The sequence below is a fragment of the Grammomys surdaster genome, unplaced genomic scaffold (assembly GCF_004785775.1).
Source record: "Grammomys surdaster isolate TR1022 unplaced genomic scaffold, NIH_TR_1.0 126278, whole genome shotgun sequence".
In the NCBI taxonomy this organism is placed as follows: domain Eukaryota; kingdom Metazoa; phylum Chordata; class Mammalia; order Rodentia; family Muridae; genus Grammomys; species Grammomys surdaster.
In genome coordinates this window covers 8,694,220-8,715,515 of record NW_021621078.1, presented here as the reverse complement: position 1 = coordinate 8,715,515, position 21,296 = coordinate 8,694,220, and the positions used below count along the sequence as shown (strand labels likewise).

At 42.3% G+C, this 21,296-nt stretch overlaps 1 protein-coding gene and 2 pseudogenes across 1 annotated transcript; 2 read left to right on the top strand and 1 right to left on the bottom strand.

The window, feature by feature from the left end:
• The first annotated feature begins 2,210 nt into the window (after nucleotides 1-2,210).
• LOC114613913 lies at nucleotides 2,211-3,160 on the top strand (annotated as a pseudogene).
• Nucleotides 3,161-8,087: 4,927 nt separating this feature from the next.
• LOC114613882 lies at nucleotides 8,088-10,354 on the top strand (annotated as a pseudogene).
• An 8,172-nt stretch (nucleotides 10,355-18,526) lies between these two features.
• LOC114613883 (olfactory receptor 1L4-like) lies at nucleotides 18,527-19,471 on the bottom strand. Its single transcript, XM_028759321.1, has one exon. It carries the CDS (start codon nucleotides 19,469-19,471, stop codon nucleotides 18,527-18,529), a length of 945 nt encoding a protein of 314 aa, XP_028615154.1.
• Between the last annotated feature and the right edge of the window lie 1,825 nt (nucleotides 19,472-21,296).

The window sequence follows — 21,296 nt, the reverse complement described above, 5'->3', positions numbered from 1 at the left end:
GATCTGTCTGCCTCTGAGATTAAAGTGCATGCACCACTATGCCTGGTAACGTAAGAACTTTTATTAGAGATAATTTTCTCTTCAGCTTATTTCTAATTATTTGGAAAGGAAAGTGAGTGGTTCCCGTTGACTACTTAGGGCATGACACAATGGGAGACATACATACAATGTTGATTGCCTTCTGGTTTCTTCAATACACATTAGTATCATGCTTATTTCTCTTCATGAAAGTCAATTCATTACATGTGTCATATTTGCGACCTTATTAAGTTGGTAGTTTTGAAAGACTTTATTAGCCTCCTATTCAAGTTGTGTCTTGTCCTCATGTCTGCTAATGGCATTGCCATCTCCCCCTTTAAGGGGAACCCACACACAGACCATTGACCCATCCCTACTCTGCCTCTCATGTCAAGGAATCATTCTTGGTTTCTCTGAAGATGCTTCTTTTCTCCTCTTACTTTTGCCAGGAGGTTGTTGTTGTTGATTATTGTTTTGTTTTGTCATTACTGTTTTGATCTGCCAGTATTTTTTTTTTACTTACTCTGGGTTTCAGGGTTTGGAAAACAAAAACTAAGAAAACTATGATTTCTGTTTTTCTGCCCTGTCTGCATCCTGAAATGATGAGCACAGTGATGACTCAAAAGGGAGAAATGATAGGGAGAGAGGAAAGACTCACCATCAGGAGTTCGTATCTCATGTTTATTCTCCATATGTTAATGCATTCAGTCAATTCAGGGACTATGATCAGTTCCTTGATCCCTAAATTGGATTACTTGTATTGTCTACTCCATGATTTCTAGTTGTTTTGTGCTCTTCTACCAAACCAGTACATTGTTTGCACTCACTGTGTTTCCTGAACAAGTTGGATTGGTTGTGTTGCTGGATAGTCCTCCTGAAGCTTCCCCCATAGCTGTTAGACATCATTAAAAAACAATTCATTTTGTCTCCATTTTCATTGGTATGATTTTCTCCAGATAGCATACCCCAACCTGCATGTATAATCATTTCCAGACATTCTCCTAGCTGAAAACAAGGCTCTGAAGTGAGACTATCTAGATTTAACACCCAAGACTGTTGTTTAATAGGTGTGAGATCTTGGATGAATTACTAGATGAATATAAATGTTTGGTTATTTCTCTTTAAAATAAAAGTATAGTACCCATCTCATAAGGTTGTTATGAAAGGCAAAGAAGGCCATACATTTCATGTATATATCCTGGTATAGGGAAAGAGCAAGCTCAGGTAATTGTTGCTGTTGACTTAGTAGCAATACCACTGTCAGCGTTTTTACCACCACTTTCACTGTGACACCATTCCAGAGTGATAAGAGTGGTGATTTCTGTGTTATTTGTAGCTTTTTGTTCATCCAATTCCACTCATGGCACACTTATAAAACTTTTTTTAATCCAGGGCTGAAGATTAAACATAGCGTATTGTACATGCTATCCAACCAAGTATTCTACACCAACAGCTTGTGCTTTTATGACAACTTCATACCAGCTAGAATCCTTTGGAAAGAAGAAAGCCCAATTAAGAAGATTCCTCCACCAAACTGGTTTCTAGGCAAACCCATGGAATTTGTTTTTAAGGTAATTATTGATGCAGAAGATAACAGCTCACTGTGGGTGATGGTCCTAGCTACTACAAGAAAGCAGATGGAGAAACCTAGTATGCAACATTCCTCCATGGCATCTGCATTAGTTCCTGCCTTCTTAAATTTCTGGACTGACTTCCCCTATTGATGAACTGTGATGTGGAAGTGTAAACAAAACAAATCCTTTTCTCACCAAGTCGCTTTTGGTCATGATGTTTTATCACAGCACTAGAAATTCTAAGCCTGAGTCCTTTTTAATTTTAGATTGAGGTGGGTCTCATTAAATTGCCAGGCTGGCCTCAAGCTTGCTACATGGCCCAGGCAACCCTTGGACTTCAGATCCTCCAGCTTCAGCTTTCCACTTGAGATAACAAGTGTACTTTCAGAAGAACGTTCTTTAAAAATTCAGTATTTCTGAGTTTAATCTATGCCCTTGTACCATGTTTTATGTGACTATTTATTACATGCTTAGAAAAATACAAAATAATGAAGTAATATTTATTACTCACAAGTGTTAGATTTAGATTTTAAAAATGTCTTCCTAAAGCATTGGCATTGTGTATGTTTGTACATTCATACAAATCATTCTTAAGTTTGAAAAAGTTAAGAAATCAACATGGAAAGAGGAAATCAAACTGTTGTTTCAAAGTTCCTCCTCCTGGGCTTGCCTATTGAACCACACCAGCAAAACTTGTTCTATGTCTTGTTCCTGGCCATGTACCTCACCACCACCCTGGGGAACCTCGTCATCATCATACTCATTCACCTGGACTCTCATCTCCACACACCCATGTACTTGTTTCTTAGCAACTTGTCCTTCTCTGACTTCTGCTTTTCCTCTGTGACTATTCCCAAATTGCTGCAGAACATGCAGAGCTAAGTTCCATCCATCCCCTATGCAGGCTTCCTGGCACAAATGTACTTTTTCCTGCTTTTGCAGATCTTGAGAGCTCCCTCCTTGTGGCCATGGCCTATGACCGCTATGTGGCCATCTGCTTCCCCTTGCACTATACTAGCATCATGAGCCCTAAGTTGTGCCTCTGCCTGGTGGCACTATCTTGGCTACTGACCACAGTCATCTCTTTGTCACACACTCTGCTCATGGCTCGGCTCTCTTTCTGTGCTAACCACGTGATCCCTCACTTTTTCTGTGATATGTCAGCTCTTCTGAAGTTAGCCTGGTCTGACATTCAGATCAATAAGTTGATGATATTTATCTTGGGAGGACTCGTCATTATTGTCCCATTCCTGCTGATATTTTCATCCTATGCATGAATAGTGTCCTCCATCCTCAAGGTCCCCTCTTCCAGAAGCATCCATAAAGCCTTCTCCACTTGTGGTTCCCCCCTCTCTGTGGTATCGCTCTTCTATGGGACAATCATTGGTCTCTACTTATGTCCATCATCTAATAACTCAACCATTAAGGAGACTGTCATGGCTGTGATGTACACAGTGGTGACCCCTATGCTTAACCCCTTTATCTACAGCTTCAGGAATCAGGATATAAAGGAAGCTTTCAAACGAGTGTTTTCAAAGCAGATGGCTAACCTTTCTCTGAGACAGTGACTCTAAAGATTAAAATGTTTTCAAATAGTAGGTCTAATTTCAAATGGTATGCAGGAGCTTTCTTCAACTTTCAGTAGTTAGAATTTCTCATGACTCTTAAATTTTGCACTATACTTCAGGTGTGGCATAACTTAAGACATGACCTCTCTTAGATGTTCCTTGATTATCATCTAAGTCTGAATAAACACTAATGTTGGCGTTTAGTGTTCATAGAATATAAAGATCTTTCCAGTTCCTGGAAAGTAACTTCAACTCCTTAGTCACTTTGGCACTTTGCTTCTGACAAACATAATTATTCTATGAGGACTACTTCTACCTTAATGTATACATGCCCTCAATAATGCAATCGTTCTGTGGAGTCATTTTTCTTGTTTCAAATTATATCAAATTATATCATAGATTCTTTTCATGTATTGATTAAAAGCTTATTTAATGATCATATACTAAAACTATCATTTCTTTTGGAATTCATAGCACCAATAGTTTGTCTGCTAATGGTAAATTCCTGATTATATCTACATATTGGATGTCAATTTTTTGAATTAAAGTTGTATAATCTGGAACAAGTTATACAGACCCATTACATGTCACTTAATTTACAGATAGTAAAGCAGTGGCCCATGGTATAGTCTAAGGAAATGTAAATAGTGATAGGTCTAGAATCTGTTTGTTATTCCTAAGTAAGTTTTTCCTCCCTTATATGTTAAAATAATGTGATGTTCTCTTTACTTCCTCAAAAAAGTATAAACCTCTTGAAGATGTGGGATTACTAACTCCTAAAATGAACAAAATCTTGTTTATCACTTTATATATTTATTCTAGATGATTTCTTGAGTGGATTTTTATATTTTCTAAAATATGGCTTAAAGACTACCTTTGAAAGGAAATCTTCCTAGGAATGCTTATGTTGATACTATTTACGTTTTCAAAAATGCATTGACAACTAAACTAGTCCATACCTGCTTGAAGGTATCTAGGTAGCAGCATGTGAAGGCCTCCCACGGTCCTGTCTCCTTCTTTGTCAAAGCAGTTAAAAGTTGCTGTTCTATATATTGTCTATACACAGCCTAGAATTATATATACAATAAATAAGTAGAGCTGAAGACTTGTTTAATTTCTTTTACTTAAAATGTACTGTTAACTTGGCATTTCATATAAGGACTTGTAATGCTTTTTTTTTGTTTTCTGTTTTGTTTTGATGCAAGGTCTCTCTATGTTGCTCATGCTGGCCTTGAATTTACAGTGATCCTTGTTCCTTGGCCTTTTTTTAGTGCCTGTGTGTACTGAAACCAAATCTGACAGGAATTGTGACTCTTTTAGAATAATGTATTTCAGCAACTTACTTTTGGTGGACTTTTGTGTTCAGTTTATCCTTAATTTAAAGAATACTGCCTCAATTTTATGTCTTAATCCCAATAATTTATAACACTGTCCTATTCTCTTATGAAAACATTCTCAAAAATAAGTACATTGGCTCAGAGAATACAAACATTTTATCATTGGGTAGAAACTGCCACATTACTAAAGACATTCTTCTTCTACTCTAAGCACCCCAAAGAAAATGGGATATAACTGCTTTTTTTAGTCCCCAGTGTTGGAAATTCTGCTCTCAAATATTTATTGTCCTCATGGCTAAAATGTGAGATTTTACTGTTTTTAAGCTAAACTACTGTGTGTATGAGTGATGTCAACTTTTATATTTGTCAACCAATTTTCCTTTCGTGTGCTATTGGGCAACATCTTTGTCTTAAGTTGCTTTCTTTTTGTTTTCCTGTAAGAGATGCTGCCACTTGACCTGATTTGTGCCATTTCCCTTCACTGGTTATTTGTCTACTTTTACTTTGCTAAACATTTTAAATTTGGGGTAGAAAAAGTTTCCTGTTTCATTTTTTTCTAGTAGTTCTTGAAAAGGATTTTTCTATTAAAATTTTGAATAGTATCACTTTCACATTTGGCAGTCTTAGTTTCTATGTCTCTATTTCTGAGCCACTAGAAATTTGGCTTAGGAGTAAATTATCCTCTTTCTCTTCTCTCCAGCACCAGCGAATCAGATTTCACTATCTTTGATACTTAAAAATACTACCTTTGCATTGTGCTGTTTGTCTCAAATTTGCTTCCTTATTCTAGTGTTTCCAGATGCCATCATATTTCTGTCCAAGCACAGAAGGTACACTTTGGTAAATATACATCTAAAATATCTATGTGGCTTAAGGACAGGTTGCAGTCCCAGTAGTAAATGACCAGCAAAAAACAAACTGAAAGGGGATATTTAGAGGTGTTTCATTTGTTTTCTTCTACCTCACAAGTCCCTTGCTTGTATATAATGGTTTCCAATTTTGTGGTTGTATGAGGTTTCTCTGTGTGGAAATGTGTATCTGAGTCCATATGTGGTTTTTGTGCTTTTCCTTAGCACTTTTTCCCTTGATTTGTCCTATTCTAATTTTTATTTCATTTCATTTTATATAATTTTTAGATGCCAGTTGGTTTTCTAATGAAATAAAAAGAAAGGGCGTGGGCATCTTCCTTCTGGCCCACAACTCAGCCCAGGGCAAGCTGACACTCCAGACTCCCTCTCACACCCAGAGACAGCTTGACTCCCAGGTAATCTGACACAGCCAGACTCACGGGCTCACAGGAGGATCAGGATCCAGTCAGAGACAGCCAGGTCAGTTACCACCCAAGACAACCAGATAGCAAGAAGCAATTGTAAGAACATATGAAACAGACACAAATGCTATATGGCACCATCAGAACCCAGCTTTTCTACCACAGCAAGTCCTGAATACTCTAACACAAATGAAAACAAAGACTCTGACCTAAAATCTCATCTCATGAAGATGATAGAGGACCTTAAGGTGGACATAAATGACACCCTCAAAGAAATACAGGAGAACACAGGTAAATAGGCAGAAGCCTTTAAAGAGGAAACACATAAATCCCTTAAAGAAATACAGGAAAACACAATCACACAGGTAAAGGAGTTGAACAAAATCATTTAAGGTCTAAAAATGGAAATAGAAACAATAAAGAAATCACAAAGGGATGCAACCCTGGAGCTGGAAAACCTAGGAAAGAGATCAGGAGTTACAGATGCAAGTATCACCAGCATAAGAGATAGAGAGAGTCTCATTCATAGAAGATACCATAGAAAATATTGACACAACAGTCAAAGAAAATATAAAGTTAAATCAGGACTAGATAAACTATCTAAACAGTCTCATAACCCCTAAAGAAAAAAAGCAGCCAGCAGAATGAATGAAAACAGGCAACCTCAGGAGGCAGAAGGTTGAGGGGATCCTTCAGAATGCATCAGAGACCTGGGACGTGAGAGACTTTCAGGACTCAAAGGGAGGGACCTTAGATGAAATGCCCAACAGTAGGGAGAGGGAACTTATAGAGCCTACCTACAGCAGGAAGACAGGGCATCAAGTGAGGTAGACAGTTGCCCCACAGTCAAAACTCTGACCCATATTTATCCCTGTCTAAAAGAACTACAGGGATAAAAATGGAGAGGAGCCTGAGAAAAAGAAGGTCCAGCAACAGGCCCAAAGTAGGATCCAGCTAAAGGAGAGGACCCAAGGCCAGACACTATTACTGAGGCTATGGAGTGCTCACAAAATGGGACCTATCATGACTGTCCTTCAGAAGATTCAAAAAGCAGCTGAATGAGTCAGATGCAGATATTTGCACCCAACCAATGGACAGAAGCTGCTGACCCCAGTGGCTGAATTAGATAAAAGCTGAAAGAAGATGAGGAGGAGGGCGACCCTGTAGGAGGACCAGCAGTCTCAATTAACCTGAACCCCGAGATCTCTCAAACACTGAACCACCAACCAGGCACCATACACCAGCTGATATGAGGGCCCCAACACATATACAGCAGAGGACTGCCAGGTCTGGGTTTAGTCAGAGAAGATGCACCTACCCTTCAAGAGACTGGAATCCCCAGGGAGTTTAGAAGTCTAGTTGGGTGGGAGGTGGGGTGTGGAGACATCCTCATGGAGACAGGGGGTGGGGAGGAGGTATGGGATGTGGTACAGTTGGAGAGTGGACAAGGATGGGGGAATAAAATCTGGAGTGTAAATAAATAAATAAATAAATGATAAATAAAAATAATTCTCAACTGAGGAATCTCAAATGGCTGAGAAGCACCTAAAGAAATGTTCAACTTCCTTAGAATTCAGGGAATTATAAATCAAAATGACCCTGAGATTCCACCTTACACCAGTCAGAATGGCTAAGTTCAAAAACTCAGGTGACAGCAGATGCTGGTGAGGATGTGGAGAAAGAGGAACACTCCTCCATTGCTGGTGGGATTGCAAGCTGGTACAACCACTTTGGAAATCAAGCTGGCAGTTCCTCAGAAAATTGTAAATAGCTCTACCTGAAGACACAACTATACTACTTCTGGGCATATACGCAAAAGATGCTTCAACATATAACAAGGACACGTGCTCCACTGTGTTCATAGCAGCCTTATTTATAATAACCAGAAGCTGGAAACAACCCAGATGCCCTTCAACTGAAAAGTGGATACAGAAAATATGGTACATTTATACTACTTGGCTATTAAAAATGACAACTTCGCAGTCGGGGAGGGCCGGCTCAGGCTGCGGGGGCGGCAGTGATGGTGGGCTAGACGCGCCTGCCGTTCAGGGTCGCGAGCGCGCGTGGGCCGCGATCGGGTGCTTCGAGCTGGGTGCAGCCTCACGTTCCATGGTGGCAGCGTTGACAAACGCCCTCCTGAGGAGAGCCACCGGCCGCCTCAGCCTCACCCGGCCAAGCGCTGTTCGCCAACCCGTGCCAGCTAGTTCCGGACCTGGCCTCACGGGGCCTGGGGACTCGGATAATTGAGGAGTCAGCAGTGGTGCTATAGAAAATACCGGTTTTTGTTCTGGAGAAATAGAGGCCTTCTCTAATGTTTCCCATGTCTCAGTGAAATCCTGAATTTAATGAGCTCTACACCTTAAAAATGGCAATGAAGAGTAGGACTCCTGATGCGTCCACTACACAAGAGAGTCTGAAGGCGGTCCTTCTGTACCCACAGCCCCTAGGGGCCACCAAGAGCTTCCCTGCAGAAGTGGAGATGATTAATAGCAAAGTGGAGAATGAATTCTCTCATCTGTGTGATGATTCTCAAAAACAAGAGAAGGACATAAATGGCAACCAGCAAGAACAAGAAAAAAGTGGTGCTGTGAGTGAAAAGCGCAAAAGCCAGCAGGCTGGCCCCTCATATGTGCAGAACTGTGTTAAAGAAAATCAGGAAATCTTAGGATCGAGGCAACACCTAGAGACACCAAGTGATGAGGATAATGACTGTTCTGTCAGCAAGGATCTGTCTTCTTCATCTAGTGTCCATTTTGGGGACTTTGATACAGTGACTTCAGATGAGGATAAAGAAGTCTCATTGAGATATTCCCAGCCTGTCTGAGTGCTAAAAGTAGAAGTCACAGTGAAAGGTCCCACAAGTGACATTGGACTGAGACAGACCCTATGCCAAGTTTGTTGATGAAAAGACCCTGTTTTCATGGCAGTGCACTAAGGAGAGTCCCGTGCAGAAAGAGACTGGTGAAGAGCACACAGAAGACACAGAAGCAGAAGGAGAGGATGCTAGTGCAGAGGAAGAAGCGGGAGGCACTGGCTCAGAGGAAGTATGCTCTTCTCTCTAGCTCCAGTAGCTCCCATGAGAATGACCTCAGCAGCAATTCCTTTTCCAGTTCCTCCACCGATGGAGAAGAGGACCTGTGTGCATCTGCCAGTGAGAACCCCAGCAACCTCACTGCTCCCTCAGGAAGTGTTGATGAAGATGTTGTGGTGATAGAAGCTTCCTTCACTCCCCAGGTCACTGCCAATGAAGAGATCAATGTCACCTCAACTGACAGTGAGGTGGAGATTGTGACAGTCAGAGAAAGCTGTCGGTCTCGTTCAACCCTTGGGCACTCCAGATCTCATTGGAGCCAAGGCTCAAATTCGAATACAGGACGGCCTCGGGAGCCTGGAAACCACAGTAGGATCTCTACTGCTATACAGCCCCTGAGGCAGAACGCAGCAGAAGTTGTGGACCTTACTGTTGATGAAGATGAACCTACTGTAGTACCAACCACTTCTGCTAGAATGGACTCACAAACTACTAGCGCTTCCATTAACAATTCAAATCCATCTACCTCTGAGCAAGCCTCTGATACTGCTTCATCTGTGGCCAGTAGCCTGCCTTCCACAGTGTCAGAGACTGCAGCTACTCTTGCAAGCAATAGTGCAACTGCTTCTTCTGTGGGTGATGATGTGAGGAGAACTGCATCTAGTGCTGTCCCAGAAAGTGGTCCTCCTGCAATGCCAAGGCTCCCTTCTTGCTGCCCCCAGCACTCACCATGCGGAGGGACATCACAGAGTCACCATGCATTAGCACATCCACACTCAGGTTGTTTTCAGCAGCATGGCCACCGTTTTCAGCATCACCAACACCACCATACTCCCCATCCAGCTGTCCCAGTTTCTCCTTCCTTCAGTGACCCTGCTTGCCCTGTGGAAAGACCTCAAGTACAGGCACCTTGTGGAGAAAATAGCAGCTCTGGTTTCAGCTACCATGACCAGCAGGCATTGCCAGTCAATCTGAGCAACAGTGCTATCAGGACTCACGGAAGTGGGAGTTTCCATGGTGCATCTGCCTTTGACCCCTGCTGCCTTGTCTCTTCTTCCAGGGCTGCAGTCTTTGGCCATCAGGCTGCTGCTGCCCCAACTCAGCCATTATCAATAGATGGCTATGGCTCCAGCATGGTTGTGCAGCCCCAGCCACCTCCACAGCCTTCTCTCTCGTCATGTTGGCACTACATGCCACCTCCTTATGCTTCCTTGACAAGACCACTACACCATCAAGCCTCAGCTTGCCATCACTCTCATGGAAATGCCCCTCCTCAGACTCAGCCTCCCTCTCAAGTGGATTATGTGATTCTGAATCCTGTCCATGCTTTCCATTCTCAGGTATCTTCTCATGCAGCATCTCACCCTGTGGCACCTCCGCCCCCAACACATTTGGGCAGTACAGCTGCACCCATCCCTCAGCATCTTCCTCCTGCTCACCAGCCAATTTCACACCATATTCCTGCTCCAGCACCTTCAATCCAGAGACTGCACACTCATAAAGTGATGCAGAGGATGGAAGTTCAGAGGAGGAGGAAGATGCAGCATCCAACGTAGGTCTTGTGGTTTTAAGGGAATTGTACTTGCTTTTCTTCATGCTCCATTGATCTTTCAAGTATGAAATGTTTTACGTTTTGAAACTAGGCTTCATTGTATATGTCAGACTGGCCTTGAATTTTTAAACCTCCTGCCTTTGCCACATAGTGCTAAGATATATACCATCACACCTAATTGGGGGAAACAAATGAAACATAGTAAAACAAAGCAGTATGACTTTAGTAAATCTTCAGCTTAGGAAAAATCTTTTTTTGTTTTTGTTTTTGGTTATGCTGGGCATTGAATCCATGGCCTTGTACCTAATAGACAAGGCTTTATCACTAGAGTCTCTGGTATTGGGAGTGGAGGTGTCACAGGATAAGATGCTTTCCAGGATACACAGAAGAAATCCTGTCTCAGCCCACAAAAAAGTTCTTTTATAAATGAGTGTAGCAAAATAAAATCTTCTATCCTGTTTTAAAAAAAAATGTCAACTTCACGAACTTTGTAGGCAAGTGGATGGAACTAAAAAATATCATCCTGAGTGAGGTAACAGAAACCCAAAAGGACATACATGGTATGTACTCACTTATAAGTGGATATTAGTCCAAAACCTCAGAATGCCCACAATACAACTCAAAGACCATATGAAGCTTAACAAGATGGAAAGCCAAAGTACGAATGATTCAAACACATTTAGAAGAGGGAACAAAATAATCACAATAGGCAGAGGGAGGGAGTAGCCTGGGTGGAAGAGGGGAAAGGGAGGACAAAAGGGTGGTCAGGATCAGGTATGGGAAAAGGAGAGAAATCCAGAGGACCAAAAGAACAAATAGAAATAAGTATCGGTGGAGGAGCGTGGGGAACTTGGGGAACCATTAGAAAGTCCCAGGCATCAGTTGAGGGCAGATTTAAAGGTGTTGAGCTAGGAGCAAAGGTAAGACCACGATAGCCCCTGAAGTCTTAGAAGAGCTCAGCCACAGAGCCAATAAGGCACTTTAAAATGAGCTAGTGTGTGGGCACATGAGCACCTACAACTCGCAGGGAGCTTAAAGCCATACAGCCAAAACCTACCACTACAGAAGGCGCTTGGTCCTGTGGAGGCTTGATGCCCCAGAAAATGGGGGTGTTAGAGGGGTGAGGCAGGAGTGAGTGAGAGGGTAAATGAGCACCCTCTTATGGACAAAGGGGAGGGGGGTGGGGCAGAGAGTTCTTGGAGGGGAGATCAGGATGGAGGATAACATTTGGAATGTAACAAATAAAATGATTAATAAATAAAAAAGATAAGGTGTGGGTTTGTTTGAATGAGGGGAAAGCATCTGGGAGGGATTGGAGGAAGGGGCACCCTGATCAGAATAATTGTATAAAAATTCTATTTTCAATAATAATAAATAAAATAAAATGCGTGTGTGGAAATCCATTAGTCCTCCCTAGGGAGGTGCTCTCCAGTTGGTCATTTAATACCAAGTGGTTGACCTCAAACCATATACATACAAACAGGACTAAATGAACTCAACACATGATAGTTATATATATATGTCCACATGTGTGTAACAATAATTATTAGATAAAAAGAGGTATGAATTTGAGAAAGAGTGAAGACAGGAAATGGGAGGGGATGGAAGGACGACAGAGAGAAAAGAAATGATATAATTTTATTTTAATTTGAAAAAATGGCAAAAAATAAGAATATTTCAGATGAGAAAAAAAGAACACCTAAATATAATGACTTTCAGAAACAACAAAACTTGGTATTTAAAAAAGAGTTAAAAAATATTCTCTTTCAAAATATTCTTTTTTTTTCTGTAATAACATAAGTCAGGTTTTATGTACAAAGTTTCGGATCGACATGCCCCATGCAGGAGGCAGGGGCCATCGACCCTGAGATCTAACAGTTTAGGGTTTTTATAGATAAAGGCTGAGGGGAGGGAGAGGGTTGTGGATAATCACACACAATTGGTTGTTATAAATGTCTGTAATATGTGTAAGCAGATCTCAGGCAGAGGTTTGACAAATCTCACGAGAACAGTCTCTGGTCCCTGTGGCCTTGGGATCCAGTGTAAATGTTTATCTGAGCCAACAGACCATCTGGCTGAATCTAACTTATAAGTCTTTGGGACCTCTGGTGGGAGTTTTTCTAGAGGAGGCTAAGTCAGACACCACAGGAACAGATTTCCGGAACACTCAATTGACCTTTGTTTCTCTGCTCTGTATCTCTTGTAACGGCCTTGGGTTATCAAGCTAGCTGACCTATTATTCTTAACTATTTGTATTCCTGTTTTATTATTTAACTGACTTTAAAAATATCTCTTCATTCCCCACTCCTTCTTCTGAATAATTCTAATCCTCGAATTCTAGGTTCACATTCAGTGCTATCTTATTTAAACTAAAGGACTCATATTCTGTCTTGTAGTTTTATTTATTATTCATTTACTCTATCTGTCCTGAACTCTGGGGCCCATAGGCACAATGTAATTTCTAATTAACCTAGCTGTGGCCAGTCTCTGACTTATCTGGGCAACAAAGGCAGCTTTATTAACAAACTCACACAGGCCCTAGAGAGGGGCCTGTGTCTTAGAAAGCATCACGGTTCCAGCGGCACCCGGTGGGCTCTCGTTGACCCTTGAAAATCCGGGGGAGAGGGTGTAAATCTTATTTCTGTACCCATATCCGCAGCAGGTCTTCAAGGTGAACAGTCTCTGGCAGCAGCAATAGGAAGCAATCTTTGCTCGTCTTGCTTCGCAACAGGCTCTTCAACTCTTACGAGGACAAAAGCAACGACTTTGTCTACCTCATCTGTTTTGATATGACTGAAGAGGTATATATGACAAAATGTGGTCACAGCTTTTGTCACAAGTGTATTCATCAGAGTTTGGAGGACAATAACAGAGAGGTGAACAGAGCAGTCACAGGGCGACTCAGACCGGCCAGCACTTAGGGTCTTTGGTGGATATGTCTAGAGAAAGGTCATGTGGAAGTCTTAAGTACACATGGTTCTGAGTTGTTTTTGTTTTTTTTTCATAATCGCTTTGTTTTTACACATTGAAGAGGTTTGAACAGGGCTCTCTAGTCACCCTGGCACCCATCAGGTCTGATGAGAAGCCCAACAGTTGGAACACAAAATCTTGTCCCTGTAAACACAGGTGTCAGTGTTGTTCTTCAGACCCTCGGTGGAGACCCGGAGGGGTTCTGTGTTGTCACGTTTGTAGATCATTTGTAGATCGGTAGGCCTGGCCTCTTGGCTCATTGTCACGCTTTTTCACTCTGTTCAGGACCACTAAATGTTGAAATGTGGATGTATACCGAAATAAAGGCCTCTATCTTAATTTCTTGGTGAATGAACTCATTTTCGAACAGAGGCAAGGAGGCAAATGGCAAATATTTCAAGATCTGCTAGAAACTGATCAAGACAACCTTGATTTGGTCAATGTCAACCTCATGTTGAAATTATTAGTTCAGAAGAAGAAACAACTGGAGGCAGAATTATATGTAGCTCTAGATCTTTATGGAAGTTTTCAAAGTTGTAAGGAGAAATAGGAGAGAGGACATCTGGTACTGTGATGAGTGAAACGGGATCGTATTCGTGTACACAGACACACACACATATTTTATTAACCTCAAGTCTGGCCCAGTGTCGTAGTCTAGCTCGATGGCGGTGAGTCAGGTCATGTTTAAGATGTGTCCTGCTTTTGAGTTCAGCTAGAGCTCTATCTATGTTGTGGGCTCACTCGTCTTGTTTTATGGCAGACATCTATGTCAGTGGACTCGACCTCTCAGCACAACTGGCATTTCTGTGGGACTCGGGGAGGGAGTGAGTTGAGGTGGTGATAGCTGGGCATCTTAGTCTTGATGTTGATCTTGAGGTATAGTGTCTTAGCTTGAAGTTTTTTCTCTATCACACAGTAGCATTATTGATTTTACAGAATACAGTCAACCTCCAGGTTTCAGGGTTAGGGTAGATGAGGCTCTATTGGAGGGCAAGTCTGGTAAAAGGCTCGTAGGTGGATCTTGGGAGTTCGCCCGTCTCTGCCGCTTGTCTCTCGGCATCCCCTCGAAGCTTTTAGCTGAGTGTCCCGCGGGGCCCGAAGTGTTTATTTTGAAAAAATTAGAGTGTTCAAAGCAGGCCCAAGCTGCCTGGATACCGCAGTAACCTTGGTTTTAGTGGAACTTCTCAGACAAAGAAACAGCCCTGGTATAACACCACATTAGCATCAAGGCGAAAGCAACTCACTGTTCATTTTGAAGACTTAGAGCAATGTTATTTTTCTGCAAGGATGTCTCGTATTTCAGATGACAGCAGAACTGTAAGCCAGTTAGATGAATTTCAAGAATGTCTGCCTAAGTCTACTCGCCATAACCCAGCAAGTTCTGTGTTTTTCATCTATCATGAAGCCTCCGCCATTCGCTTACCAGTTCAGACTTCTTGGCCAGGGCTGGTCTTTCACATCACTCTAAGTACCTGTTTTTCCTGTCAGGATATCAACACAGTCATGGACGAGAGACGAGTCATCAGTTACAGGCAGCCCTAGTAGCTGTGCGACTCCGCTGGCCTGGGCCCCAGAGCCCGCCACCTTACTCCCGCTCGGGCCCACAAGGGGCTGGACCCGCCCCAAAATATTCTTGAAATAGCTTTCTTTCAAATAGCTTACAGTCTAATATATTAAGTTGTATAACAAACTGTTTAGAAATCACATTGTAATAATATTGCTATGTTACAGTTGCATGAAATTATATATTTATTAAACAAAGTTGGTCATTTCTACAGAATAGGATGAAGAATATATTTCTACTTATTTGAATTTTCTCAGTTGAATTCCATATATTATTTCATTTAATAATTATATAATAATTTCTACTTTAACTCTCCCGGATGTTTTTAATTTTAGAGTAGATCATGATTATTTTTTGTTTAAACAATTTTTGTTTAAAAAGTTAATCCTTTGTATGTCAATTGTGCAACAGTCCATGTTACCAAATTTTCTAACTTCTAAGAAGAATTTTCAACTAAGTATTCTGGCTACTGCAGATATACTATCAAAGCTAACACAAATATTGATAAGAGTGAACACTGTTTTCTAACTATGTAGAATATTAATTTGAGAACAATGTAACCATAGGCTGCCTGGTATAATGGTTGGCTTGGAAAGAGGTCTTAATGGGTAGAGATGCCTCTGCCAAGCCCGATGGCCTGAGTTCTATAACGAGGAACCAGATGGTAGAAGAAGAAAATCAACTCCTGCAAGTTGTTCTCTGGGCTCCACATGCACTCCATGTAATTTTTAAAAAAAAAATGTAAATACTAGTGTTTCTAGCATGAATTTATATATGAGTATGGGAGCATGTTCTTGTCCTCCAGCTCAAGGATGAAAGAAAAATAGAATCCTACAGATAGTTTGGGATATTGAAAGGCTCACTCTATGTGTCCAGTGGTTCCCTGAGCATTGGAAGGTTTCTAGAAAATCCATATATTGGAAGCAGTAAGCTAGAAAACAATGTCTAAAGAACTCTACAAACATGAATGTTCTTGACCACTCTAGCTCCTGAAGATATAAAAATTCTTACATGCACTGATGGAGTGCACACACTAGTAACAGTTGAGAGCCTGAGTTTCCAGAAGCTATAGTGACAAGAGATCAGATTCTGTGGCAACAGTTAAAGCTGAAGCCCAAAGCTAAGTGCAAGACACAGCTGAGTGCAATAGGTAGATCAACAGGACCCTTGACATCTGAGAGGGTCATCAACTCTATCCTTCAAGGACAATCAGATTGTTCATGCTAACAGAAGAGGTTTCAAGTCCCATCAACAATGATACCCTTTCCAAAAGTCAAGAGGTTGCATAAGCCTTAAAGAATCTAGAAAGGAAACACAAAGCTAACTGAAAATAAGATGTAGAAATTAACAAATGTGAAAGTGAAAAGCATCAATGGAGTCGAATGTCAAGAAATAATAAAGTCAGTATTAGTAAAACTAAATGTCCATTCTTTGGGATGGTTAATGATAGAATACACAGGTAACAACACATGTTGGGGAGGGTGTGGTGGTGGGATTTCAAGGTAGTACAATCACCCTGGAAATCAATCTGGAGGTTCTTAAGAAAATTGGAAATAGATCTCCCTGAAGACCCAGCAATATCACTGTTGGAAATATATCCAAAAGATGCCCCATCATGCCACAGAGGCACGTGTTCCACTATGTTCATAGCGGCCTTGTTTGTGATAGCCAGAAGCTGGAAACAACCCAGATGTCCCACAGCAGAAGAATGGACACAGAAAATGTGGTATGTACTCACTAATAAATAGATATTAGCCAAAAAAAGTAAAGAACACTCAAGATACAGTCCACAGAACTCTAAAAGGTCAGCAAGCTGAAGGGCCCAAGTGAGGACACCTCAGTCCCACTTGGGAGGGAGAAGAAAGCAATCACAAGGGGGAAAGGAAGGAGGAACCTGGGAGGGAAAGTAGACTAACAGTGCGGGGAAGAGGGGAACCTAGTCTGGTTTTGGGTGAGAAAAAAGGACTGAAGCCCTGAGGGCTATCAAGTGAGGGATGGAATTCCCATCCCACAGTCAAAACTCTGGCCCAGAATTGTTCCTGTCTGAAAGAACTGCCGAGACAAAAATGAAGAGGAACCTGAGGAAAAGAAGGTCCAGCAACAGGCCCAAAAGTGGAATCCAGCTCAAGGGGAGGACCCAAGGCCAGACCCTATTACCAAGGGTATAGAGCACTCACAAAAATGCACCTATCATGACTGCCCTCCAGAAGAATTAACAAGCAGCTGAAAGAGTCAGATGCAGATATCTGCACCCAACCAATGGACAGAAGCTGATGACCCCTGTGGTTGAATTAGGGGAAAGCTGGAAGAAGCTGAGAAGGAGGGCAACCTTATAGGAAGGCCAGCAGTCTCAATTAACATGGACCCCCAAGATCTCTCAAACACTGGACCACCAACCAGGCAGCATACACCAGCTGATACGAAGGCCCCAACACATACAGCAGAGGACTGCTGGGTCTGGGTTCAGCCAGAGAAGATGCACATAGCCCTGAAGAGACAGGAGTCCCCAGGGAGTTTTAAGGTCTGGTGGGGTGGGAGTTAGGGCGTGGGGACATCCTCATGGAGACAAGGGGTGGGGAGGAGGTATGGGATGTGGAATAGTCGCAGGATGGACCAGGAGGGGAATAAAATCTGTAAAATAAAAGTGTAAAAAAATAAATAAATAAAAGATTAAACAAAAAAAGTGAACTCCTTGGGCTTCTGACTTCGGGACAGCCTCTAGTCTCCTCTCACTGTGTTTCCTGTGTGGTACATAGTGCATTCCTCATGGACTCCCGCTCGGTGAGAGTCATGTGCATGGTGCATTTAGGACAGCATTTGCCACAAACAGTTCATCACTAAATGTCCATTCTACCCTGTAATAGTGAAAATGTGAGAAGACACTTTAAATTGTTAAAGTGTGGACAAGGGACTGCATAAATAAGCAGAAGTTTTAGCTAAGTATTCACAAACTTAGGAGAGTGATTTGTAGCAATTCTATGAACTCTTCTAGACATATTATTTCATTATGTAAAAGGAAATTGCAGAATAGCATACAGAGAAGCTGGGATGGCAGTGGAGGTTGATTTGGGTGGGTAAAGGAGAATTTTGTCTCTTTGAATGTTTACAATGCAAATACAGGATATATGGTCTAAGAAGAAAAACATTAAGTTAACATCACATTTAAATTATCTGGAGGTACTCCAGGAAGAGCCTGCGGGGCCATGGCTGTCATAGCACAAACACTCCGGTGTGCCCTCCTTCCAGTGTGCCCTCCTTCCCCAGCTCCTCCATTCCCCTGTTGATGTTACTTGTATTCCGCATTCCCAGTGCATAGATAACCAGGTGAGCTTCTCCTTACCTTTTTCTGCTCTCTTTTTATTTTTTCAATTTTCCAAAAATTAGAATCTCCAAGCAACACCGGATTATTTTGAGCATCCAGACAACATAGAAAGGCATCCGATTTACTGTCGTTTAACTTTGTGTTACATACCACTATATAATGTGTGGTCATATTTGCTTGGGATCTAATTCTTATTTAACAAGGCATAAGTCTGTGTAGGGGCAAAACTAACAGAGCTTGAAGGAAGGGGGACTAAAGGAGAATACAATGATTTAGGAGTTGGTACTATTGTTGACATGCCAGTTAACCGGGACCTTTCATTACTCATCTTGGGGTGCTGCTCTCCATCTGAAACCCCTTTTTAGGGCACCCTTGACCTCTTTGTTCCGAAGACTGTAGATAAAAGGGTTCAAGGTTGGTGTGACTACCGCATAGACCACGCTGGCCATGCGGTCATAGCGAGCTGAGTAGGCAGATGATGGACGAAAGTAGACGGAGAGGACTGAGCCAAAGAAAAGTGACACTACCACCAAGTGGGCCCCACAGGTGGAGAAGACACGGTGCCGGCCTCCTCTGGTCCGCATTCCAAGCACTGCCACGAGGATATGTGCATAGGAGAGGGACACGAGGAGCAGAGGGGTCAGTACTACTGCTAGGCCCTCTGAGAAGATGGCAGTCTCTGCAGCTGATGTGTCAGAGGTTGCCAGGCTCAGCATTACCGTCATGTCACAAAAAAAGTGGCGCACTGGGGCAGAACGAGGGTAGGAGAGAGCAGAGATGAGCAGTGTATGCAGCAGAGAGTGCAGATGGGCCACAGCCCAGGACGCAGCCACCAGCACAAAGCAGCGCCAGGGTGTCATGACGACACTGTAGTGCAGAGGCCTGCACACGGCTACCGCACGGTCATAGGACATGGCTGCCAGGAGGTAGCTCTCAGTGATACCCAGAGCTACAAAGAAGTACATCTGGGCAAAACAAGCCTGGAAGGACATGGCCTGGCCAGGGTGGAGCAGGGTGGCCAGCAGTCTGGGGACAGTGACTGTGGTAAAGCAGACATCCACGAGGCTCAGGTGACCCAGGAAATAATACATGGGGGAACACAGAGCACCGTCAGACCTCACAAGCACCACCATGCTCAGATTTCCCAGGGCATTGAGCAAGTAAATGCTAAAGAAAAGCAGAAATAGCAGTGGGTGGGACTCTGTGCCATCCATCAAGCCGAGGAGCTGGAACTGTGGTCGGTATGTGAGATTGGTCACAGCCATCGAGATCAGGTACCTGTGAGAATGCTGAAGGGAGAGATAGGACAGGGCACCTAAGTTCTGGAAACCTCAAGTAGATTTCCTGGACTTCCAGGTACCATATATAATCTTAAAATTAAAGATTTTAATACTTTAAATCTATTTGCTCTTTTATCTGTTTATTCGTCTATACCACATGCATGCCTGAGTAAGCCTACTCATATGAGCTGAGTAGGATATTTTTCCTGGAGAGATTGGGAAGAGTTCAAAGGAAAATTACCTAAATTGGGTCCTTGAGAATAGACAAGAGTTTATTAAACAAAACTTCTGGCTCCTTATAAGGAAAGGATGTATGGGTTGTTGATGTAGAAAGACATAAACACCCACAGATGACACAGGGACAAAGCCTGCTCTTGCTCTGAACTCAGCTCATAAAGTCAGTTAGACAGAAAATGTCCAAATTTCTGTAATCTCAAAAGTAACATTCTCATTCGTCCCCATTCAACACCTTCCTGAAAGCCCCATACCCTTTTCCACATTGCTCTAAGGCCACTAGAACTTTCTATGACTGAGGTGACCTGCCCACCATCTGCCAAGAGAAAAGGGATCATGTGTCTGTGTGGTCCTAGAAGAGAGTGGGACAAGTGACTGTCAAGAAAAAACTGCAACACACTACGCTGTCCAGAGATCTGTGCACAGTAAGAACGTCTTGAATGACACTTTCTGTAGAACAGTGAGTGAACACAGGAGAATGGACAGGGGAGGAGACTGAATGATGACCAGTCAATCAACTGCCAGGACACCTTTTCAGGCTTTTCTCACCTTTTCATTTTTCTTCCTCTGTCATTATCACTCAGGAACCGTCCTAGGGAATTTGTTTGCTAAGAACAGGAAAACCACCTTTGTACCTTGACACCCTCCACTCCATCCTTTATATCAGTACCAGGCCTTTCTTCCTTACTGCTCCCTTAGTTATGTATACGGTGCTGCAGAAAAAGCATGACTTTAAAATCAAAGATGCCTGAGTTTTATCTTGGTTGTCTGTGTAATTGCAGAACCGCTTTCCTGTAATCTCTACTCTCCTGACCTGTAAAATGAGTACATTGATTCCACTCTCAGATGCTTGGTGTCAACCTTAAAGGAGACAGTTACTTCAAGGACTAAGCAAGGTGCAGATGCTAACTGGCAGTAGCTCCCTTTCCCCGGACCTGATGGCTTCTCTCTGCTCTCTGGTGGGTTCCTGGTGGCTTTTTGAGATAGATCAGTCTGACACTGAAGGTCTATACTTATTTAGTTATTTTAGTTTTTTTAATTGAAATGAATCTGGTTTTCATGTAGCTACTACAAATTGTCTCAATTTAGCCTCTGGGTATACTGTGTGCCAAGCTGCCTTTCTCTATAGCTTTTTCCTGGTAGTGAAAGCAATCTGTTCTATGTCTTCTAAGTCAACTTTCTTCAATCTATGATGCCTGAGATCCAGTCTTAAAGGATCCAATTTTCGTGCCCTTTTCATTCTGGTCACTCTTTGAGGGGGGAGGCATTTTCTTAACAGAAGCAGACAATGTTCCAGCTGGGACTGAGCTGTATGAAGTTTACTGAGGAGTATAATGGTTCAACCATATAGTTGATGTCTACTTCTTAGTGATTCGTCCAGGTCAAGCACTGGAATGAACAAGACTACAGAGCTAAGTTAGCCTGTGACCTAACCTCAAGCAATGCAGAATGTAGTAAATTCCACCTTAAATGTGTGTATCTAGAAGGAAATTATTCCTCTGCCTGGCTTATTTAAGGGAGATTCCAGAGAACATTTGAGGTTGAGTTTGGAAGCATGATTACACTACTACAAGCA